General features: G+C 36.3%; 1 protein-coding gene and 1 long non-coding RNA gene across 4 annotated transcripts in view; both read right to left on the bottom strand.

The window, feature by feature from the left end:
• Nucleotides 1-18,283, bottom strand: part of LOC110096853 (vacuolar protein sorting-associated protein 25) — a 90,088-nt gene that overhangs the window by 30,763 nt on the left and 41,042 nt on the right. For 2 of the 3 annotated variants that reach the window (XM_020822981.2, XM_020822980.2), the window contains one exon: nucleotides 13,086-13,225. In XM_020822981.2, the coding sequence (XP_020678640.1) occupies nucleotides 13,086-13,225 (140 nt within the window). Of the gene's footprint in view, nucleotides 1-13,085; nucleotides 13,226-14,027; nucleotides 14,269-18,283 lie in introns of those variants that run through there. The other variant, XM_020822979.2, reaches the window with a different exon arrangement.
• Nucleotides 1,534-13,066, bottom strand: LOC114580824. The gene is made up of 3 exons (XR_003702412.1): nucleotides 11,792-13,066; nucleotides 8,504-8,564; nucleotides 1,534-1,583 (listed from the first exon to the last, which is right to left on the bottom strand). It is a non-coding gene; the product is annotated as an uncharacterized LOC114580824 (long non-coding RNA).

Here is an 18,283-nt window from a genome sequence, read left to right as displayed (position 1 = left end):
ATATAGGCATGAGAGGGGAATACAAATAGCCACAACATTAGTTTAAAAGCTTATTTAAATAGGGAATATGAAAAGCCAACAGTCAACTCCAGGAAACGAAGCACCAAAGCCACGGAAAAGCCCCCAACAGTCACGGGAAAACAGCCCAGGCGAAGCCCGAAGAGGCAGCTGCAAAAGCCAAGGAGGCCCGCACGGAACCGAAGCACCAAGGCACGGGAAAGGCCATCCAGCACGGGAAAACCAGCAGCCAATCGGGAAAACCAAGGAGCAAAGGCATGGGAACCAAAGGGCCATCCACGAGAACCAAAGAGCCATCCATGGGAATCAAAGGGACAACAAATAGGGGAATGAATCTCAATTTACGAGCTAAAATGTCACGACCCGGCCCGGTTAGCTCACAAGTGCGAGGCGGGAAAAGAGGTCGGACAGGATGGAAATAAACCTTCATAGCATATCATCAAAAGATCTAACAAAAACCAAGCATTTTCAACTATAAAATGAAAGAGCCAATAAAGTAAATCCAATTAAAATTTTCACTTTTCATTCTACTTTCAAAATAAATATGTACATAGAGAGTTCTTCCAAAAGAAGGGATCCAAACAACTCTAACTCTCACAAAAAAAAATCTACACATACAACCTTCTATCATCAAAATAACAAAACTCAAAAGAACCTGCCGCCCGTCGTCTCCCTACAACATTAAATGCGCGGTGGTTGGTCTGTCATTATCTACTCGCAGGATCTCCTAAAAATTTCCCACAACATGGGTGAGTCATAACTCAATAGGCAAATGCTTTTTCAATTAAATTTAGAAAACAAGGCGAGGGGAATAACATGTATGTCAATGCTTTGTGTAGGAACATTAAACAAATCATAAAAGTTAAGTAACATGCCTCTAGGTGAACCATTAAGCCTCTTTCTTTAGTTGAGCTTACAACCAATCACTTTACATAATAAATGAATTATTTTCATGAATCATAAGATGTTTTATATGCATCTTGCAATCACCCATCTCAGAGGTATCTTTTGTGCTGATCAGGTACAATTTGTTTGGCCATTCCTTTACCATTGGTTCATAAGAACCACCTTTACCAATGCTCGAAAGAGCATCCATTACCAAAGATACCTCCGCATCAACATGCACATACATTCGTTATTTCATTATTCATAGGAATATTTTTATTTATGCATATGGTCAATTGTCTCCTAATGTGCTACATGATTTCATGTTAACATGAGGAAAGAAAAAGAGCTAAGTACATTCTTTATTCATCACTTTAGAAAGAAACAAGTGCAATATATATATCATCACATAAGAGGTGTACTTGCAATGTAAGATAACACATTATCTCTAAACCATTAGCAAATGAGTTCATATAATTAAGCAACCATAGAAAACATGTGCATGACATTACGAGCATAATAAGATATAAAAAAAATACGATTAACAACAATAAAAAACAAGTTATGGTGGAAAGAATTGAAATTTTCTTCTAAATTTAAAAGTGCCACATTTACCCACCTCAATACAACATGCTCCGCCAAAAATTCTTACGAACTCTTTCTTTTCACGTGTTCAACACCTAAATGAAACACACACATCATTCCCTACACTCATTATAAATTTAAAATAAATACTATTTTCGGAATTACCTTAAAACCCTAAATTTGGAAAACACATTTTCAATGATTCCCTCACATAAACATGTCAAACTCTCCCTAACACCTAATTCATAAATAAATTAATATATTTTCGGATTTAAAATAATTAAAAAATAGGAAAATACATTTTGTAAGAAAAACTCAATTTCTTCCCTTAGAAACTATCATAGAACCCTTAGGAATCAATTTTATAAAAGTAGTTTCAAAATTTCTAATTTTATGGAAAAACCCTAAATTTCTCCAACTCAAAGCTTCCAAAGAAAATCACATTTCTATACATAAAAATATCTCCTAATAATTCCCTAACAATCCCCCATTAAAATTCTTAAAGAAAATCAAAGTTTTCTCAAACCCTAGAAATCTTTTCTCGAGAAAACCCTAAGAAAAACATGGGAAATGGTTCATAAACTCACCTTAGCCTTCTCTTAATCTTCCCTACAATTTTTCCAAAGTTTGGCCGCCGGAATCCGCCGCCGGAGCCACCCGTTCTCCTCTCCCATCCGCCTACCCGTCCACCTTCTCCTTTTCGTGAGTTCGAGCGGAAGAAAAGAAATGGGGACCGGGTCCCCTTAAGAGAAAGGGATTTCCATAATGTCAATTTTGCCCTCACTTAAATAACCCATGCTTGAATAAACATTAGGGGTATTATTGGAATTATGAGACTTCGATGAATTTTAATTCCTAAATTAAGCAAAATCAAATACAAGTTTTATATATCAAATTTCTTAGAATTTTGCATAGAATTTTTCAAAATTATTTCCATCAAAATCCGACAAACTTGAATTTTTCACGTAAAACTCATCGCGACGCTTTGAAAAGCGTGCAAGGTCTAAAACAGCATTTTTGCGGGTTTTACAATTCTCCCTCCCTTATAAAAATTTCATCCTCGAAATTTAAGACAAGCATTAATGAATCATACCTTAATAAATAGGTGTGGATAACTTTCCCTCATCTCTGATTCCTTCTACCATGTAGCATCCCTCTCAGATCCATGCTTTCAAAGAACCTTAACATAAGGAATCTCTCTGCTTCGAAGCTGCTTAACATCATAATCTATGATCTTCTCAGGCTCATCTACAAAAGTCAGATCTGGCTGGATATCTATTGATTCAATACTGATCTTCTGAGCTTCATCTGCAATGTATTTCCTCAAAGAATAGATGTGAAATACATTATGTACTCCACTCATATGAGATGGCAAAACCAATCTGTAGACCACACTTCTAACTCTCTCTAATATTTCAAATGGGCCAACATACCATAATCTCAATTTTCGCACTTTGCCAAATCTCTTAACACCCTTCATAGGACTAACTTTGAGGAATACAAACTCTCCAACATCAAACTCAATTGATCTATGTTTGGCATCATAGTATTTCTTCTGTCTGTTTTGCACAGTCTTCAATCTGTCACGGATCAGTCTTATCTTTTCAGTAGCATCGTCTACTAAGTCAGCTCCAATGATCTTTCTTTCTCCTGTCTCAGCCCAGCATAAAGGAGTTCGACACTTTCTTCCATACAAAGCTTCATAAGGTGTCATATCTATACTTGATTGGAAACTATTGTTATAAGCAAATTCAATCAGTGGTATGTGTGTCTCCCATTTGCCACCAAAATCAAGTACACATAATCTGAGTAAATCCTCTAAGATCTGGATAGTCCTCTCTGATTGACCATTTGTTTGAGGGTGAGAGGCTGTACTGAAAGTGAGTCTAGTGCCCATTACCTCTTGAACCTTCCTCCACAACCGAGAGGTAAATCTCTCATCTCTATTTGATACTATCAATCTTGGTACACCGTGAAGTTTAACAAGCTCATTAACATACACACTTGCCAACTTCTCAACAGCATCAGATTGCTTGATAGGTAAAAAGTGTGCCGATTTGGTCAACCTATCAATTATCACCCATATAGCATTATGACCATTTCTGGACCTGGGTAATCCAACTACAAAGTCCATGGCTATGTCTTCCCACTTCCATTCCGGTATGAGTAAAGGCTGCAATAAACCTCCTGGCTTTTGATGTTCTACATTAACCATCTGGCAAACTGTACACTTAGCCACCACTTCTGCTACACTTCTCTTCATCCCTGGCCACCAAAAATATTCTTTCAAATCTTGGTACATCTTGTTACTACCTAGGTGAATGGTGTAACTTGAATAGTGAGCTTCTTGAAGAATGTCTTTCCTCAAACTTCCAACATCAGGAATACAAATTCTACCTCTATACCGTAGTAGCTCATCCTTATCAAACTCAAACTCCTCCACGTGTCCTACCTTCACCATATTTAGGACTTTCTCAAATTCTGCATCTTGTGGCAAAGCTTCCCTTATCCTATTCTTCAATTTTGATTGAATGATCATCTGATTCAAAGCCACAAACTCTGCATCATTGGGCTGAACTATTGAAATCTCTAGCTTCTCTAAATCTCTTATCAGCTCATGCTGTTGTGTAATCATCCAACTGGCACTACTGGAAGTCTTCCTGCTCAAGGCATCTGCTACTACATTTGCTTTGCCTGGATGATATTGGATATCCAAATCATAGTCCTTGATAAGCTCCAACCATCTTCTCTGATTCAAATTCAACTCTTTCTGTGTGAAGATATATTTCAAACTTTTGTGATCAGTAAAAACTTCGCACTTCACCCCATACAAGTAATGCCTCCAAATTTTTAGGGCAAAGACCACTGCAGCTAACTCCAGATCATGGGTTCGATAGTTTCTTTCATGGTTCTTCAGTTGCCTAGAAGCATAGGCAATGACCCTTCCATTCTGCATCAGTACACAACCCAACCCTTTGTGAGAGGCATCACTATAAAGCTGAAATCCATCTATCCCTGAAAGAATAGTAAGCACTTGAGCAGTCATCAAACATTGTTTCAGTCTCTGAAAAGCCTCTTCACATTGATCTGACCAATCAAACTTCACTACCTTTTGGGTCAATCTAGATAAGGGCATAGCTATTCGAGAAAACCCCTCAACAAATCTTCTGTAGTAACCAGCCAAACCAAAAAAGCTCCTGATCTCCGTCACAGTAATGTGTCGTGGCCAATCTGCTATAGCTTATACCTTGTGCTGATCCACAGAGATCTCTCCATTGCTTATCACATGTCCCAAAAAGTTCACTCTTCAAACAAAACTCACATTTAGAGAACTTAGCATACAATTCATTTCCTTTCAATGCATTTAACATCATCCTCAAGTGATTTGCATGAATCTCTTCATTTGGGGAATGCACCAATATATCATCGATGAACACTATCACGAATAGATCCATAAATGGATTGAAGATTCTGTTCATGAGGTCCATAAACACTGTAGGGGCATTTGTAAGTCCAAATGGCATCACCACAAATTCATAATGCCCATATCTAGTGTTAAACGCTGTCTTTGTTATGTCCTCTTCTCTAATCTTTAAGCTGATAGTATCTTGATCTCAAGTCTATCTTGGAAAACACAGAGGCCCCTTTCAACTGATCAAACAAATCATCAATTCTCGGAAGAGGGTATTTATTCTTTATGGCCAGCTTGTTCAATTCTCTGTAGTCTATGCAAAGCCTTAAACTTCCATCCTTCTTCTTCACAAAAAGCACAGGAGCCTCCCAAGGAGAAGTGCTAGGCCTGATGAATCCTTTATTAAGCAACTCTTCCAATTGATCTTTCAGTTCCTTCAGCTCTTTTATCGTCATCCGATAAGGGGCTTTGGCAAGAGGATCTGCTCCACTAACCAGCTCAATAGTAAAATCAATCTCCTTGCTTGGAGGCAAGCCAGGTAAATCATCTGCAAACACTTCTGAATACTCTTGCACGACAGGTATATCCTCTAATCTCCTCTCTTCTTTCTTCTCCTCCTTAACATAAGCTAGAAAGCCTTCGTGACCCTTCCTCAACAATTTATATGCCACCAAGAAAGAGATTATCATAGAAGTTATGCCTTTTTCCCCTATGAATTTAAATTCTCTCCCCTGACATACAAAATTTAAGTTCTTTCTTATTACAGTCTATGGTCACAAAGTGACAAGACAACCAATCCATACCTAGAATCATATCAAATTTCATTAAAGGCAATAACATAAGATCTGCTCCCAAGATTCTATCACCAATAGCCAACTCTACATGACACCTTTTGTTGGTTTTCAACTGACTCCCATTGGGCATCAAAACTAATAAAGGCTTGAGCATACTTGAGGAAAGCAAACCATCAGACTTAAAAAACTCCTCCGAAATGAAAGAATGTGATGCTCCCGTATCAAACAACAGCTTAACAGGCTTGTTACATACAAAGATTGTTCCTAATAATCATGCATGTAACATAACATAAAGCTCATCTTACTTATACATTATAAAGAAATCCATTGACATTAAATAAAGTTCATACCTGTGATAACATCAGGAGAATCCTTAGCCTCTTGTTGTGACAATCCATAAACTCTTGGTTGAACCGGTGGACAAGCTTGGCCTTGTGATGGGGTAGATCCAGTAGACTCTACAGTTCTTGGCCTGCCAGTTGTCCTTTGAGGAAGAGTGTTACCTATTCTGGCCTCAATAGTAGGTTTTTGTCCTAAGAGAGGACAAGACTTTGCCATATGCCCTGGTTGATGACACCAGTAGCATGTATTAGTGCCAGAAAGATACTCTCCCTTATGAGTTCTCCCACACTTATTGCATACAGCTGTAGAAGTGCTACTCTCTGAATGTTGGATTTAAACTTCTTCCAATTAGGCCTTCCAGAATGAAAAGACTGGGTAGATTTGGATCTATCTTCATTCTTCCTCTTCTGGAAATCTCTCCTCCTCTGAGTACTCTGTAAATCCAGCTCAATCTTTCGTGCTCTCTCAACTAAAGTAAAGTAATCTTTAATACCCAAAGGAACCAATGGTTGTCTAATGCTATCCCTCAAGCCACAAAGGAAGCGGTGGCATTTCTCTTCTACATTAGGAATTAGATGACATGTATACCTAGAAAGCATGGTGAAATCAGCCTCATACTGCATAATGGTTCTGTCACCTTGCACCAATCTCATAAATTTATCTTGCATTTCCTAGCAGTCATTGGTACATACCAATCTCTAAACACCTTAACAAACTCCTCCCATATCACTTGGCTGTTAGGTCTCCCACCAAAAGTTTCTTCTAGCTGACTTCTCCACCATCTTTCTGCTTCCCCATTGAAAGCATAAGCAGCTAAGGAAACCCTTCTATCTTGAGGGCATAGCATTTCTTCCAAAATCTTCTCAACCTTCATTAACCAGTCTTCCGCCTCTATAGGTCCACCTCCTACGAATGATGGGGGCTTCATACCTTGGAATAACTTTAAATTCTTATCCATCACAGTGCTTCCACTGCCTCCAGCTTGAGTCTGAGTACTCTTTATCATCTGTGTCATAGCCGCCATCATTTGGGTGAAAGAATCCAAACTAGCATTAATGATACTGCCCTGAGGCTCCACTACTGCTGGCAATTCCCTCCTGACCTCTCCAGTATTGCCATCAGTGGCATCAGGTTCAGGTTCCTCAGTCCTGAGACACAATGCAACAAAGCAATCTAAGCAATATATAGCACATGCATCTTATACCTACTCTAACATACAGGATCATTTTATTGGCTCTTTCATGAAATCAATATTCTCAAATACTTTGCTCTGATACCACTCTTGTCACGACTCGGCCCGGTTAGCTCGCAAGTGCGAGGCGGGAACAGAGGTCGGACATGATGAAAATAAACCTTCATAGCATATCATCAAAAGATCTAATAAAAATCAAGCATTTTCAACTATAAAATGAAAGAGCCACTAAAGTAAATCCAATTAAAATTTTTACTTTTCATTCATCTTTCAAAAGAAATATGTACATAGAGAGTTCTTCCAATAAAAGGGATCCAAACAAATCTAACTCTCACAAAAAAAAATCTACACATACAACTTTCTATCATCAAAATAACAAAACTCAAAAGAATCTGCCGCCCGTCGTCTCCCTAAGACGTAAGTGCGCGGTGGTTTGTCTGCCATTATTTACTCGCAGAATCTCCTAAAAATTTTCCACAACATGGGTGAGTCATAACTCAATAGGCAAATGCTTTTTCAATTAAATTTAGAGAATAAGGTGAGAGGAATAACATGTATGTCAATTCTTTGGGTATGAACATTAAACAAATCATAAAAGTTAAGTAACATGCCTCTAGGTGAACCATTAAGCCTCTTTCTTTAGTTGCGCTTGCAACCAATCACTTTACATAATACATGAATTGATTTCATGAATCATAAGATGTTTTATATGCATCTTGTAATCACCCGTCTCGGATGTATTTTTTGTAATGATTAGGTACAATTTGTTTGGCCATTCCTTTTCCATTTTGTTCATAAGAACCACCTTTACCAATGCTCAGAAGAGCATCCCTTTACCAAAGATACCTCCGCTTCAACATGCACATACATTGGTTCTTTAATTATTCATAGGAATATTCTTATTCATGCATATGATCAATTGTCTCCTAATGTGCTACATGATTTCATGTTAGCATTAGGAAAGAAAAAGAGCTAAGTACATTCTTTATTCATCACTTTAGAAAGAAATAAGTGCAATATATATATCATCACATAAGAGGTGTACTTGCAATGTAAGATAACACATTGTCTCTAAACCATTACCAAATTAGTTCATATAATTAGTTCTTATAATTAGGCAACCATAGAAAACATGTGCATGACATTACGAGCATAATAAGATATAAAAGAAGTACGATTGGAAGAATGCTAAAAATCTTCACAACAATATAAAACATGTTATGGTGGAAAGAACTGAAATTTTCTTCTAAATTTAAAAGTGCCACATTTACCTACCTCAATACAACGTGCTCCGCCAAAAATCCTTACGAACTCTTCCTTTCCACGTGTTCAACACCTAAATGAAACACAAACATCATTACCTACACTCATTATAAATTTAAAATAAATATTATTTTTGAAATTATCTTAAAACCCTAAATTTGGAAAACACATTTTCAATGATTCTCTCACATAAACATGCCAAACTCTCCCTTACACTTAATTCATAAATAAATTAATATATTTTCGGATTAAAAATAATTAGAAAAATAGGAAAATACTTTTTGTACGAAAAACTCAATTTCTTCCCTTAGAAACTATCATAGAACCCTTAGGAATCAATTTTATAAAAGTAGTTTCAAAATGTCTAATTTTATGGAAAAACCCTAAATTTCTCCAACTCAAAACTTCCAAAGAAAATCACATTTCTATATATAAAAATATCTTCTAATCATTCCCTAACAATCCGCCATTAAAATTCTTAAAGAAAATCAAAGTTTTCTCAAACCCTAGAAATCTTTTCTTGAGAAAACCCCAAGGAAAAACATGGGAAATGGTTCATAAACTCACCTTAGCCTTCTCTTAATCTTCCCTACAATTTTCCCCAAGTTTGGCTGCCGGAATCCGCCGCCGGAGCCACCCGTTCTCCTCTCCCATCCGCCTACCCGTCCACCTTCTCCTTTTCGTGAGTTCGAGCGGAAGAAAAGAAATGGGGACCGGGTCCCCTTAAGAGAAAGGGATTTCCATAATGTCAATTTTGCCCTCACTTAAATAACCCATGCTTGAATAAACATTAGGGGTATTATTGGAATTATGAGACTTCGATGAATTTTAATTCCTAAATTAAGCAAAATCAAATACAAGTTTTATATCAAAATTCTTAGAATTTTGCGTAGAATTTTTCAAAATTATTTCCATCGAAATCCGACAAACTTGAATTTTTCACTTAAAACTCATCGCGGCGCTTTGAAAAGCGTGCGAGCTCTAAAACATCATTTTTGCGGGTTTAACATAAAAAGGCTCTCTACTAGACATTAATGAGCTGAAATCTAGTAGAGGAAAGCATTTATGAGCTTGAAACATAAGAAGAGGCTCATTAATGAGCTGATTCAAGTATAACTTACAAAATTTTCAACTCAACTTGTTTTGATCCATTCCTTGCCTACATCAGCCTTCCTCCTCCATTTGTTTCTTTGTTGAAGGAGGAATGTGATAGGTTGGTTTTACTTCAGTAGTTTGTATCTAGAATTTTTTCTTTCCTTATTTTAATGCATTTTGCATTTCTCTCACAAAAAAGTAGAGAACTTGGACAGTGGATATAAACTAGTAGGCCAAACCACTATAAATTGGGTTGCATTATTCTCTTTTTTCCCCTTATATTTTCCTTTTTGCATACTAGTTCTTATTGCACAACTACTTTGATTTGTGAAGATTTTGTTTACTATGATGATCATTATGAGAAAGTTTTGAGAAATTGTGAATCCTTAAAAGTTAAATATAATTTGATATAGCTTAATTCATATTTCCTAATACTACAACAACAACAATAACACTAAGCCTTTATCCCACTACGTGGGGTCGGCTACATGAATCCTTTTTCTCCATTGTATCCTATTAAATGTCAAATTCTAGTTTAAATCTAATAAAGAAAGGTCATTCCTAATATTTTCTAACCAAGTCTTTTTAGGTCTTAACATAAGTCAAATCTAATACCTCTCTACTCTCCTAACCGGGTCATTGAAAGGTCGCCGTTTTATGTGACCAAACCATCTAAGCCGACTCTCTCTAATCTTATCTTCTACTGGAGCTACTCCAACCTTTTCACGTATATGCTCATTTCGTATCCTATCTCAAAGGGTAAAACCACTCATCCACCTGAGCATCCTCATCTCTACCACTTAACTTAATATTATGCTTCTCTTTTAATGGCCAACATTCAGCACCATAAAGCATTACAGGCCTCACTATCATCTTATATAATTTTTCCTTAAGTTTGAGGGGTACTTTTCTATCACACAACAAGCCCGATGCATTCCTCCATTTCAACCATCCAACTTGAATTCTGCTGAAAATATCCCCATATATTTCACCATCGCTCTGAACAATAGATATAAGATATCTAAAACGTGTACTCTTACTAATGACTTGATCGCCCAAAGTCACAATCCCCTCACTAGGTCTATTACTACCAAAATTACACTCCATATATTTCGTTTCAGATCTACTCAAGTGAAAACCTTTAGTCTCTAATGTTGACCTTCATAATTCAAGTTTACTTTCAACTTTCTCTATAGTCTTATCAACCAGAAGAAAATTCATATTTCCTGGTAGAAAAAAAAATTAATTGACATTTAAAAGCATATCCTTGAGAAAACATTTGATTTAGTAGAAATAAAAACGGTGATATTTTACTTAAATTTTTATTTTACAAAAAAAATATATTAGAATGTTTAAGTTTCTGTAAATTTAATCTAATTTAAAAAAATAATAATAATTTAACCTCTACTTGGAAGTGGCAAACACTACAATTGATATTAGAGCGGGTCACATGATTAGATAGGTTTAATCACACCAAGGATCCAAAAATGACACAATAAAAAAATAGAAATACTTTGGAAAGATACTCACTAACCGGACTACCACTTTTTGATAGCATGCCTTTTGACATTTGGAAAGTTCACATGTCAAATTTCATATGATTGATTAACTATAAGACATGGCACCCAATACAATTAAAAAATTCACTGCCACATATAGCTGAAAATGGGAAAACAGTTGAAATTTCATTCAATTAATGGACTTTTGATGAAAGGCAGACCGCACAACTGAATTTAAAATGCTTAAACCACTTTTTTTGCACTTAAATTGAAATATTACATGCATGTCTCGACCAACACAATGGATAAGGAAATGTCTAATAGACTGTACATTATATATGAGGGGGAAAATGAAGCAAAATAATCTAGTATGAATATTCTTTTATAAGAATATGTATTATTTCATGAGCAATCAAATGAAAATATTTATGATATCTATGCTCCCTTTACAAAAACTATTACTTCCCCATACACATTAGAAAGAGAGTTTTCTAATGCTAAAAAATTAAATAAAATTTTAAATTTTTTGCTTGAATATTAAGATACCAAGGTGATGGCTATTTATGATTTACAAATTTTATCTTCTTATTCTATTGATTATTTGATTGGCTATTTAATAGCAAATAAGCAAAAAGTTAGCTATAGGCAGACAGATGCAGGTAAGCAAAAGAAGAAAATAATAGCAGTAAAAGCAAACGTTACTAACAAGAATGATTCGAATGGAGCTATTGATGAAGATATTGAGCTCATGACCAAACATCTCTGAACCTTTTGTGTACATATAAGACCTAAGCTGAATAAGAGCCCTTCTGAGCTATTTTAAGGTAGAACACCTAACCTAACACATTAATATATTTTTAGGTGTAAGGATTTTATGTTAATTAATATAAAAATAAGTATGAAAAAGTTTGATGCAAAATATGATGAGGCGATAATTCTAGGTATACCTTTGTTAGAGAACTTACAGAATATTTAATAAGAGAATACTTGTGGTTGAAGAGCCAACACATGTGACATTTGATATGATAGTAGAAGAGTCAACTCATGAATATGATAGTGTTGTTCTTCCCAAAGACGTAGAAAAGGAAGATCTTATACTTAGTATAAAAAATTTAAACCTAGAAGACAAACCAAATAACGATGAAACAATCATTACCAAGTTCATCACCAAGAGATTGAAAGTATGCATCTAGTCACCATGGAAACCTGATTATAAGAGATCCTTCAGCAGGAGTTAAAAACAAGACATAGCCTTAAATAAGAGATAAATTACATCATCTTTATTCCATGGTTGAACCCATCGGTGTAAATGAGATCTTAGCTAATGAATTTTAGATTGTAGCTATGCAAGAAGAATAAAATCAATACTAAGGGTCATTAATTGTTGTATTATTATTATTATTTAATATATATAGCATTTTCTATAGCCCTTGGATCCCTATGAATAAATGACAAAAAGGAACATTTTGGATCTTTTTGACATTCTCTACAGACAATTGAGCTAATAGATCTTTTCCATAGAGTTTCCCCCTTTCTATCTATTCTCACAAAAGTTCTCAGATCATAACCCTCAGAACTCACCTGCCAGTAGTAAATTCAAGTGTCACCCATAAAAAAAAACTAGATCCAACAAAGGAATATGTCATTCACAATAACCGCATAATTTGATAACAAAATTTTGGATCGTCTGTATGACTTCATAGTAAAAAAACTATTACAATGAAGTTGTTCATTTTTCTTAATGGTTTAATGTAAATGAAAGTGGTATCCATAACATAAGAATAGTTTGAACAACTGTAAAACCATCCAAACAGTGGCCGGCCACTCCTAAGCATTCAAAAAATGTATAATTCATGGAATGCTTATGGATTAAGTAAAATCAGTTTAAGAAGGTAGAAAATATTTATCTTCTCTTTACTTCACTCCAACAATGAATTACAACTAAGAAACCATATAAAAATTAAGAAGAATAACTATTTTATTCAAGAGGCCAAACTTACTTTCAATAGACTGATTAGAGAAGAGGGAGAATTCTTCATCCAATCCAACTATGAATATTTTCTGACTTCTACAATATTCGAGTATCAATTCCTTCCATAGCTGTATCTGCTTCTCTCTTGTCTCCCTTATAGGTTGCAACCTAGAAAACATAATTGTACAGATCAGATGCGCAAGTAAGATGCATAACACCGAACATAAAGCATGAAAATTCTCAACTTCTATTCCAAAAAATCTATGAATGAATAATAGTTCTACTAAAAACACAAACTAAGAAGCATGTCGTTAAATACAACAAGCTGAGCTAAATCTAGTAGAAAGCTAGAATTGTAATGGTATTGGATTTAAAAAATATATTGATAAAGTGTTCTTATATATATATATATATATATATATATATGCAAAAGAAAAGAACAATAAAAAATAATAATAAAGAAATAGAATAGCCTCACTAATAAGAATAATATTATCAAAATAAATATTATAGTTTTCTATTATAAATATCAAGTACATGTTATAGTATTGATGTGATAAAACATTATGATGTTGACCTCAATAACATATTCAGAAAAAAAAAATCAAATCAATAGATACCTGAATCCAGAAATCCTACTCAAATCCCGGCTGAAATCCTGAAAATCCGACTCAAAACCCGCTGAAAACACTATTCAGTCGGCACCGTTCGCGTCTCCTCGCAAGATTCCTGCGGCTTGCCTCAATTGAGCGCCCTTGCACGTCGTTAAATACCGACTCAAATGAAGCATTCAGGTGGCTCGCTCATTTTCTCCCGCAGCTCTCCCGATACCTCTCTTCCACAACCCTCATTTCCTCCCACTCGCAAACCTCTTCCCTTTTCTGACCTCCTCAGAGTCGCGAGCCCCTCTGCCTGTGCCGACTACAAGCCGAGAGAGAGAGAGAGAGAGAGAGAGAGAGGGAACCCTTACCTTGCCCGATCTCCACAAGCCGCCTCCCGATCTTTCTGCTCTCTGTAGGGCGAACTCCCCATCTAAGTCGGCCGACCCATACGAAGCCGAAGAAGCCCTAAACTACACCGCCTCCCTCCAGCGACGTTCCTTCCTGTTCGAATCCGTAGTAACGGCATTTTGAGCGGAAGTAGCACGAGAGCTCGCTAGGTGTGAAGGTAACTTTGTCCCTCCCACGCGCTTCTTCGGCTGGAGCCCGTAAATCAAAGAGGGAGATAGAAGGTTTAATTAACAGAGGGAGATTTAATGGGATTTGGCCAAATTTTGCATAAATTTGGCTTAAATCCTGTCTAAATCCTATTTGGATCATGCCTTTAAAAAAAATCAATTTTAGTTTTTTTTAATTATACTTAATTAATTAATTATATTTAATTTAAATTAATTATAATTAAATATTTTCATTATATTTAATTACTATAATAATGATTGCTTTTAATTAAAATAAACTATAATTAATTTTTATTATGGTTATAGTTAATTATTATCATTAATGATTAACTATAATTAATTAAAATTAATTATAACTAATTATTTTAATTTAAATTAATTATTATTAGTTATAATTAAATATGATTAATGATTGTAATTATAATTAATTATTTTTAAACTATAATTAATTATCATTAATTATAATTTATTATAAAAAAATGGTTTCGTGCCCTCCAACATCGTCGACCCCGCGCAGGTATAACTTCTAAACCTTAAAACTCCGAGAACCCGTTTCAACGCATTCGTCGAGACAAAACAACCACCTATGCATGCTTTTCTTAGCGTGGTGGGAGGGAGTGCGTCCCGACGCTTGCGACGAAGCTGGTAATCACCCAAATTCCTTCTTCGAAGTTCGTATCGCCTTGGAAACCCCGCCTATGCACGCTTTTCTTAGCGTGGTGGGAAGGGATCCCGGTGCGATGCGCGCGACGAAGCGGGGATACCCGTAAGTACCCGCTTGCGGGGAAATAACTGCCTTGCTTACAAAATATTTTCAAAAAATAAAAAAATAACTGTTATCTAACAAACAAAAAAACGATACTGGATGTGGATGCATGCTTGTGGCAGCGAACATGCGTAGAGTGGTCGGGCATCGAAAAATTTATTAACCCCCTGGCACTTGAGGTTGTCCTCGATAGAGTAGGCAGTTTTACCCATGCACGCTTTCTTAGCAGTGGTGGGAAAAGGGCCCAGATTTTCCGTACGATTTTCCACCCCTAAAACGGGGCAGACGCCGGAAGGCTGCCCGAAATTCTGCGCCGTAATAGTATTTGCAATAACACTTTTGGACTACTGACATTGCACCTCGAATGAGTACAGAATTAAGCCCCTATAACAATCCAGTAACTAGTACAACATACAGACTTCTTCATCACTCCACCAGTCTCTCCATCTGCAAAGCTTCTCGCATTCTATGGTGACTCTGGACCTCTGTTAATACGCTTTGATCTTGAGAGAAAACATGGGACTTTGTGGGAATATGCGATATTGCAATATTGATCTAAATGAACTTGAAACCAATTAATTCAGTTCTAAATGAATATGAACTTGCGACCTCATTCGAACATGAACAAGGACCTCATTTGAGCATCGGACGAACTGCAAATAGGATAACATGAGACAGACACTTGAACAAAAGAAGCTCACACTTAGAACTTGCAAATGAACTACAACATAAACCTGCAATCTATTAGATAGCATGGACATACTTGAACTGAATGTGCATATGAAGCTCTACATGACTTGAAAATTTAAACTTGCCGCATTAAAGTTATGAATTTGACGGAAAGAAACTCAAAAATTGCGATAACTATGTGCCAACAGAGAACCTTGAATCCAACAACAATCAAAATGCCATAGAATGTGATAATCTAAAAATTACACCTCTTACTGAGGTACATATTGTTTACAAGTTTCATATGTGAAAGCGTTTCTAGCTCAGAACACTCTGTATTATTATAGTCAGAAAGATCCGACACGAAAAATCATTGTATCTCAAAATTTAAGTTTTTATAACAGAAGAGCTCTCTATTTTCACATTCATTGATGATATGAATTACGTACTCGAGTAGGTATCCTTCTGGTGTATGCACAAATCCCAATAATGTGTTCGCTATGACATTATTGCGAGCGAACTCATGCCTAGATAAAAAAGAATCAATGTTGAAAATGCTAATTGCACATTTACAGGAGATTTCATTGCCAAAAATTGCTTTGGCTTGAAACCAATCTACAAAGAAGCATGATTGCAGCATTGGTAAGGTGCTCGAAGATGAGTTTATCTCATTACAGTCCACAATTTCTCACACAGAGGGGTCATCATTTCCCAGTAGAAACGATGCTTCTACCGCCTACAAGAGGTTATGAACGAACATATCCACTCAATCGTGTCGATGTTAGCTAAACAATATGTAATACTTGTTGTGTTTCCGATATAATGACCAGTTGGGTGAAAGAGCTTATAGCAATCTGCTATACATTTGAGATGACCCAACAATGCAAAGCAAAAAGTTTAAGAGCGAAGAGTAATATATATACCCGTTGATGGGTGTGAGCAACATTCATCCTATGAATTATACAATAATCAGCGACGAACTTGGTACAGCAAGTGTCTTTTTAATGAGTGTTGTCACTGTATCCTAAGTCGAATGATTCATGTTTTGGTCGCTGTGACAAATTTTTGGGGTTGATCAGTGTGAACCAGCTCACAAGACTATGGTGGAAGTACTCGACCAATAATTGCAGACATAATATACTTCATAGTGAACTGATATATACTTAAGTGTATCGTGGAAGTATATTTATGGATGACATCAGTACACCTGCTAGGATATATGCCAAGTAGGCACCTATAATTATTGTTGCTAGATGAGAGAAGTAACAACCAAAGTAAAGCTACTATTATAAAGTCATTGATAAGTAAGAGAATACCAGTGGTCGACACTTCTATCCACAAATGATAATGGCGAAAAATATTATTATAAGTGAATCCTGCCGATAAATGTTGAAAAGGGGACCCCTATATCACAATAATAACAGTGTACAAGAGATACGCTATTGCATGACGGACATCTTACCAGGGACACATTGGAAACTGGTCGTGTGTGTGTGGTGACAGAATATGACACTTCAGTTTGAGTGGGTAGATGGTAAAAGACTTCAGTTAATGCAGTATCCTGAAGTTAAATTTATATATGTAAAGTAAATATCATCTTACCTACCTACTCATGCAAGTTGTGTGAATGTACTGAAAAGATCAAGAGACTACCATTATTATGAAGAATATGGAAAGTGCAAGCTCCATACGATATAAGGCAGGCGATCCGTTAGTGCACTATGACCCCGACTTACGAAAATCAACAAAATGTAGCATCGACAGATCTACCTAGTAACAAAGACGAACAGTTCAACTAAGCTGAATCGCTTTACATCAGCAAAGCTGAGACATCGGTTGCGACCGCCCCATGCCACCCGGCATCTGCAACATTACTGTGAGCCAAGGCAACGAGATAGATGAGAGGGCACAATTCCTTTGTAGAACCACAACATGTTTACCCACAAGATTTCACAAGGGCTGACGAAACGTGCATCCGTGTGAAATTGTAATTACAACATAGGTAACAACTAAGGGTAAATAATAATATGAGTAGAACACCAGTCCATACTGTGCCGGGACGACCATGGTGGTAAATTCATGCCCGTAAGCGTGCGTATGATCAAAGTGTACGTTCGAATAGTTGACGTCCAAAGGGAAATTGTTATATCTCACCTTGCCTTCCAGCGGTCATTCCAATGCTCTGCCGAGCCAGTATAACGTGACCTGATCATCCCGTAGCGAACCATGGTTGTCCCCAAAACTACAACATTATCGTGCGCGTCGACGTCGAACTGGAAATATACCATCAATCCAATGGTGAGAAATTTATGTCTCCTAGTTTCGAAAACCCCGATCATACATCCCTGTTCTCCTCACGCTGTAGTTGTGCCTGTCGATCTGTACACTCAAGTTACACCATCACATTTTCAATCCCCCTGCGACTCAATAAATAGATATCAAAATACCCTCTCAGACCTACCAAAAAATACATAAATATCTAATATATCAAGATGCTTCTATTTTGAAGGTGCTCTTTCAAACCAGTGAATCAGTGCCGAGCAAAGTTTTTCGAAGACTCTCAATCTACTCATCTACGGTTTAATGTCCTGTAGTAGCAACACGAATCATAATA

The sequence above is a fragment of the Dendrobium catenatum genome, unplaced genomic scaffold (assembly GCF_001605985.2).
Source record: "Dendrobium catenatum unplaced genomic scaffold, ASM160598v2 fragScaff_scaffold_133, whole genome shotgun sequence".
Taxonomy (NCBI): domain Eukaryota; kingdom Viridiplantae; phylum Streptophyta; class Magnoliopsida; order Asparagales; family Orchidaceae; genus Dendrobium; species Dendrobium catenatum.
This window is presented reverse-complemented; position numbering and strand designations above follow the sequence as displayed.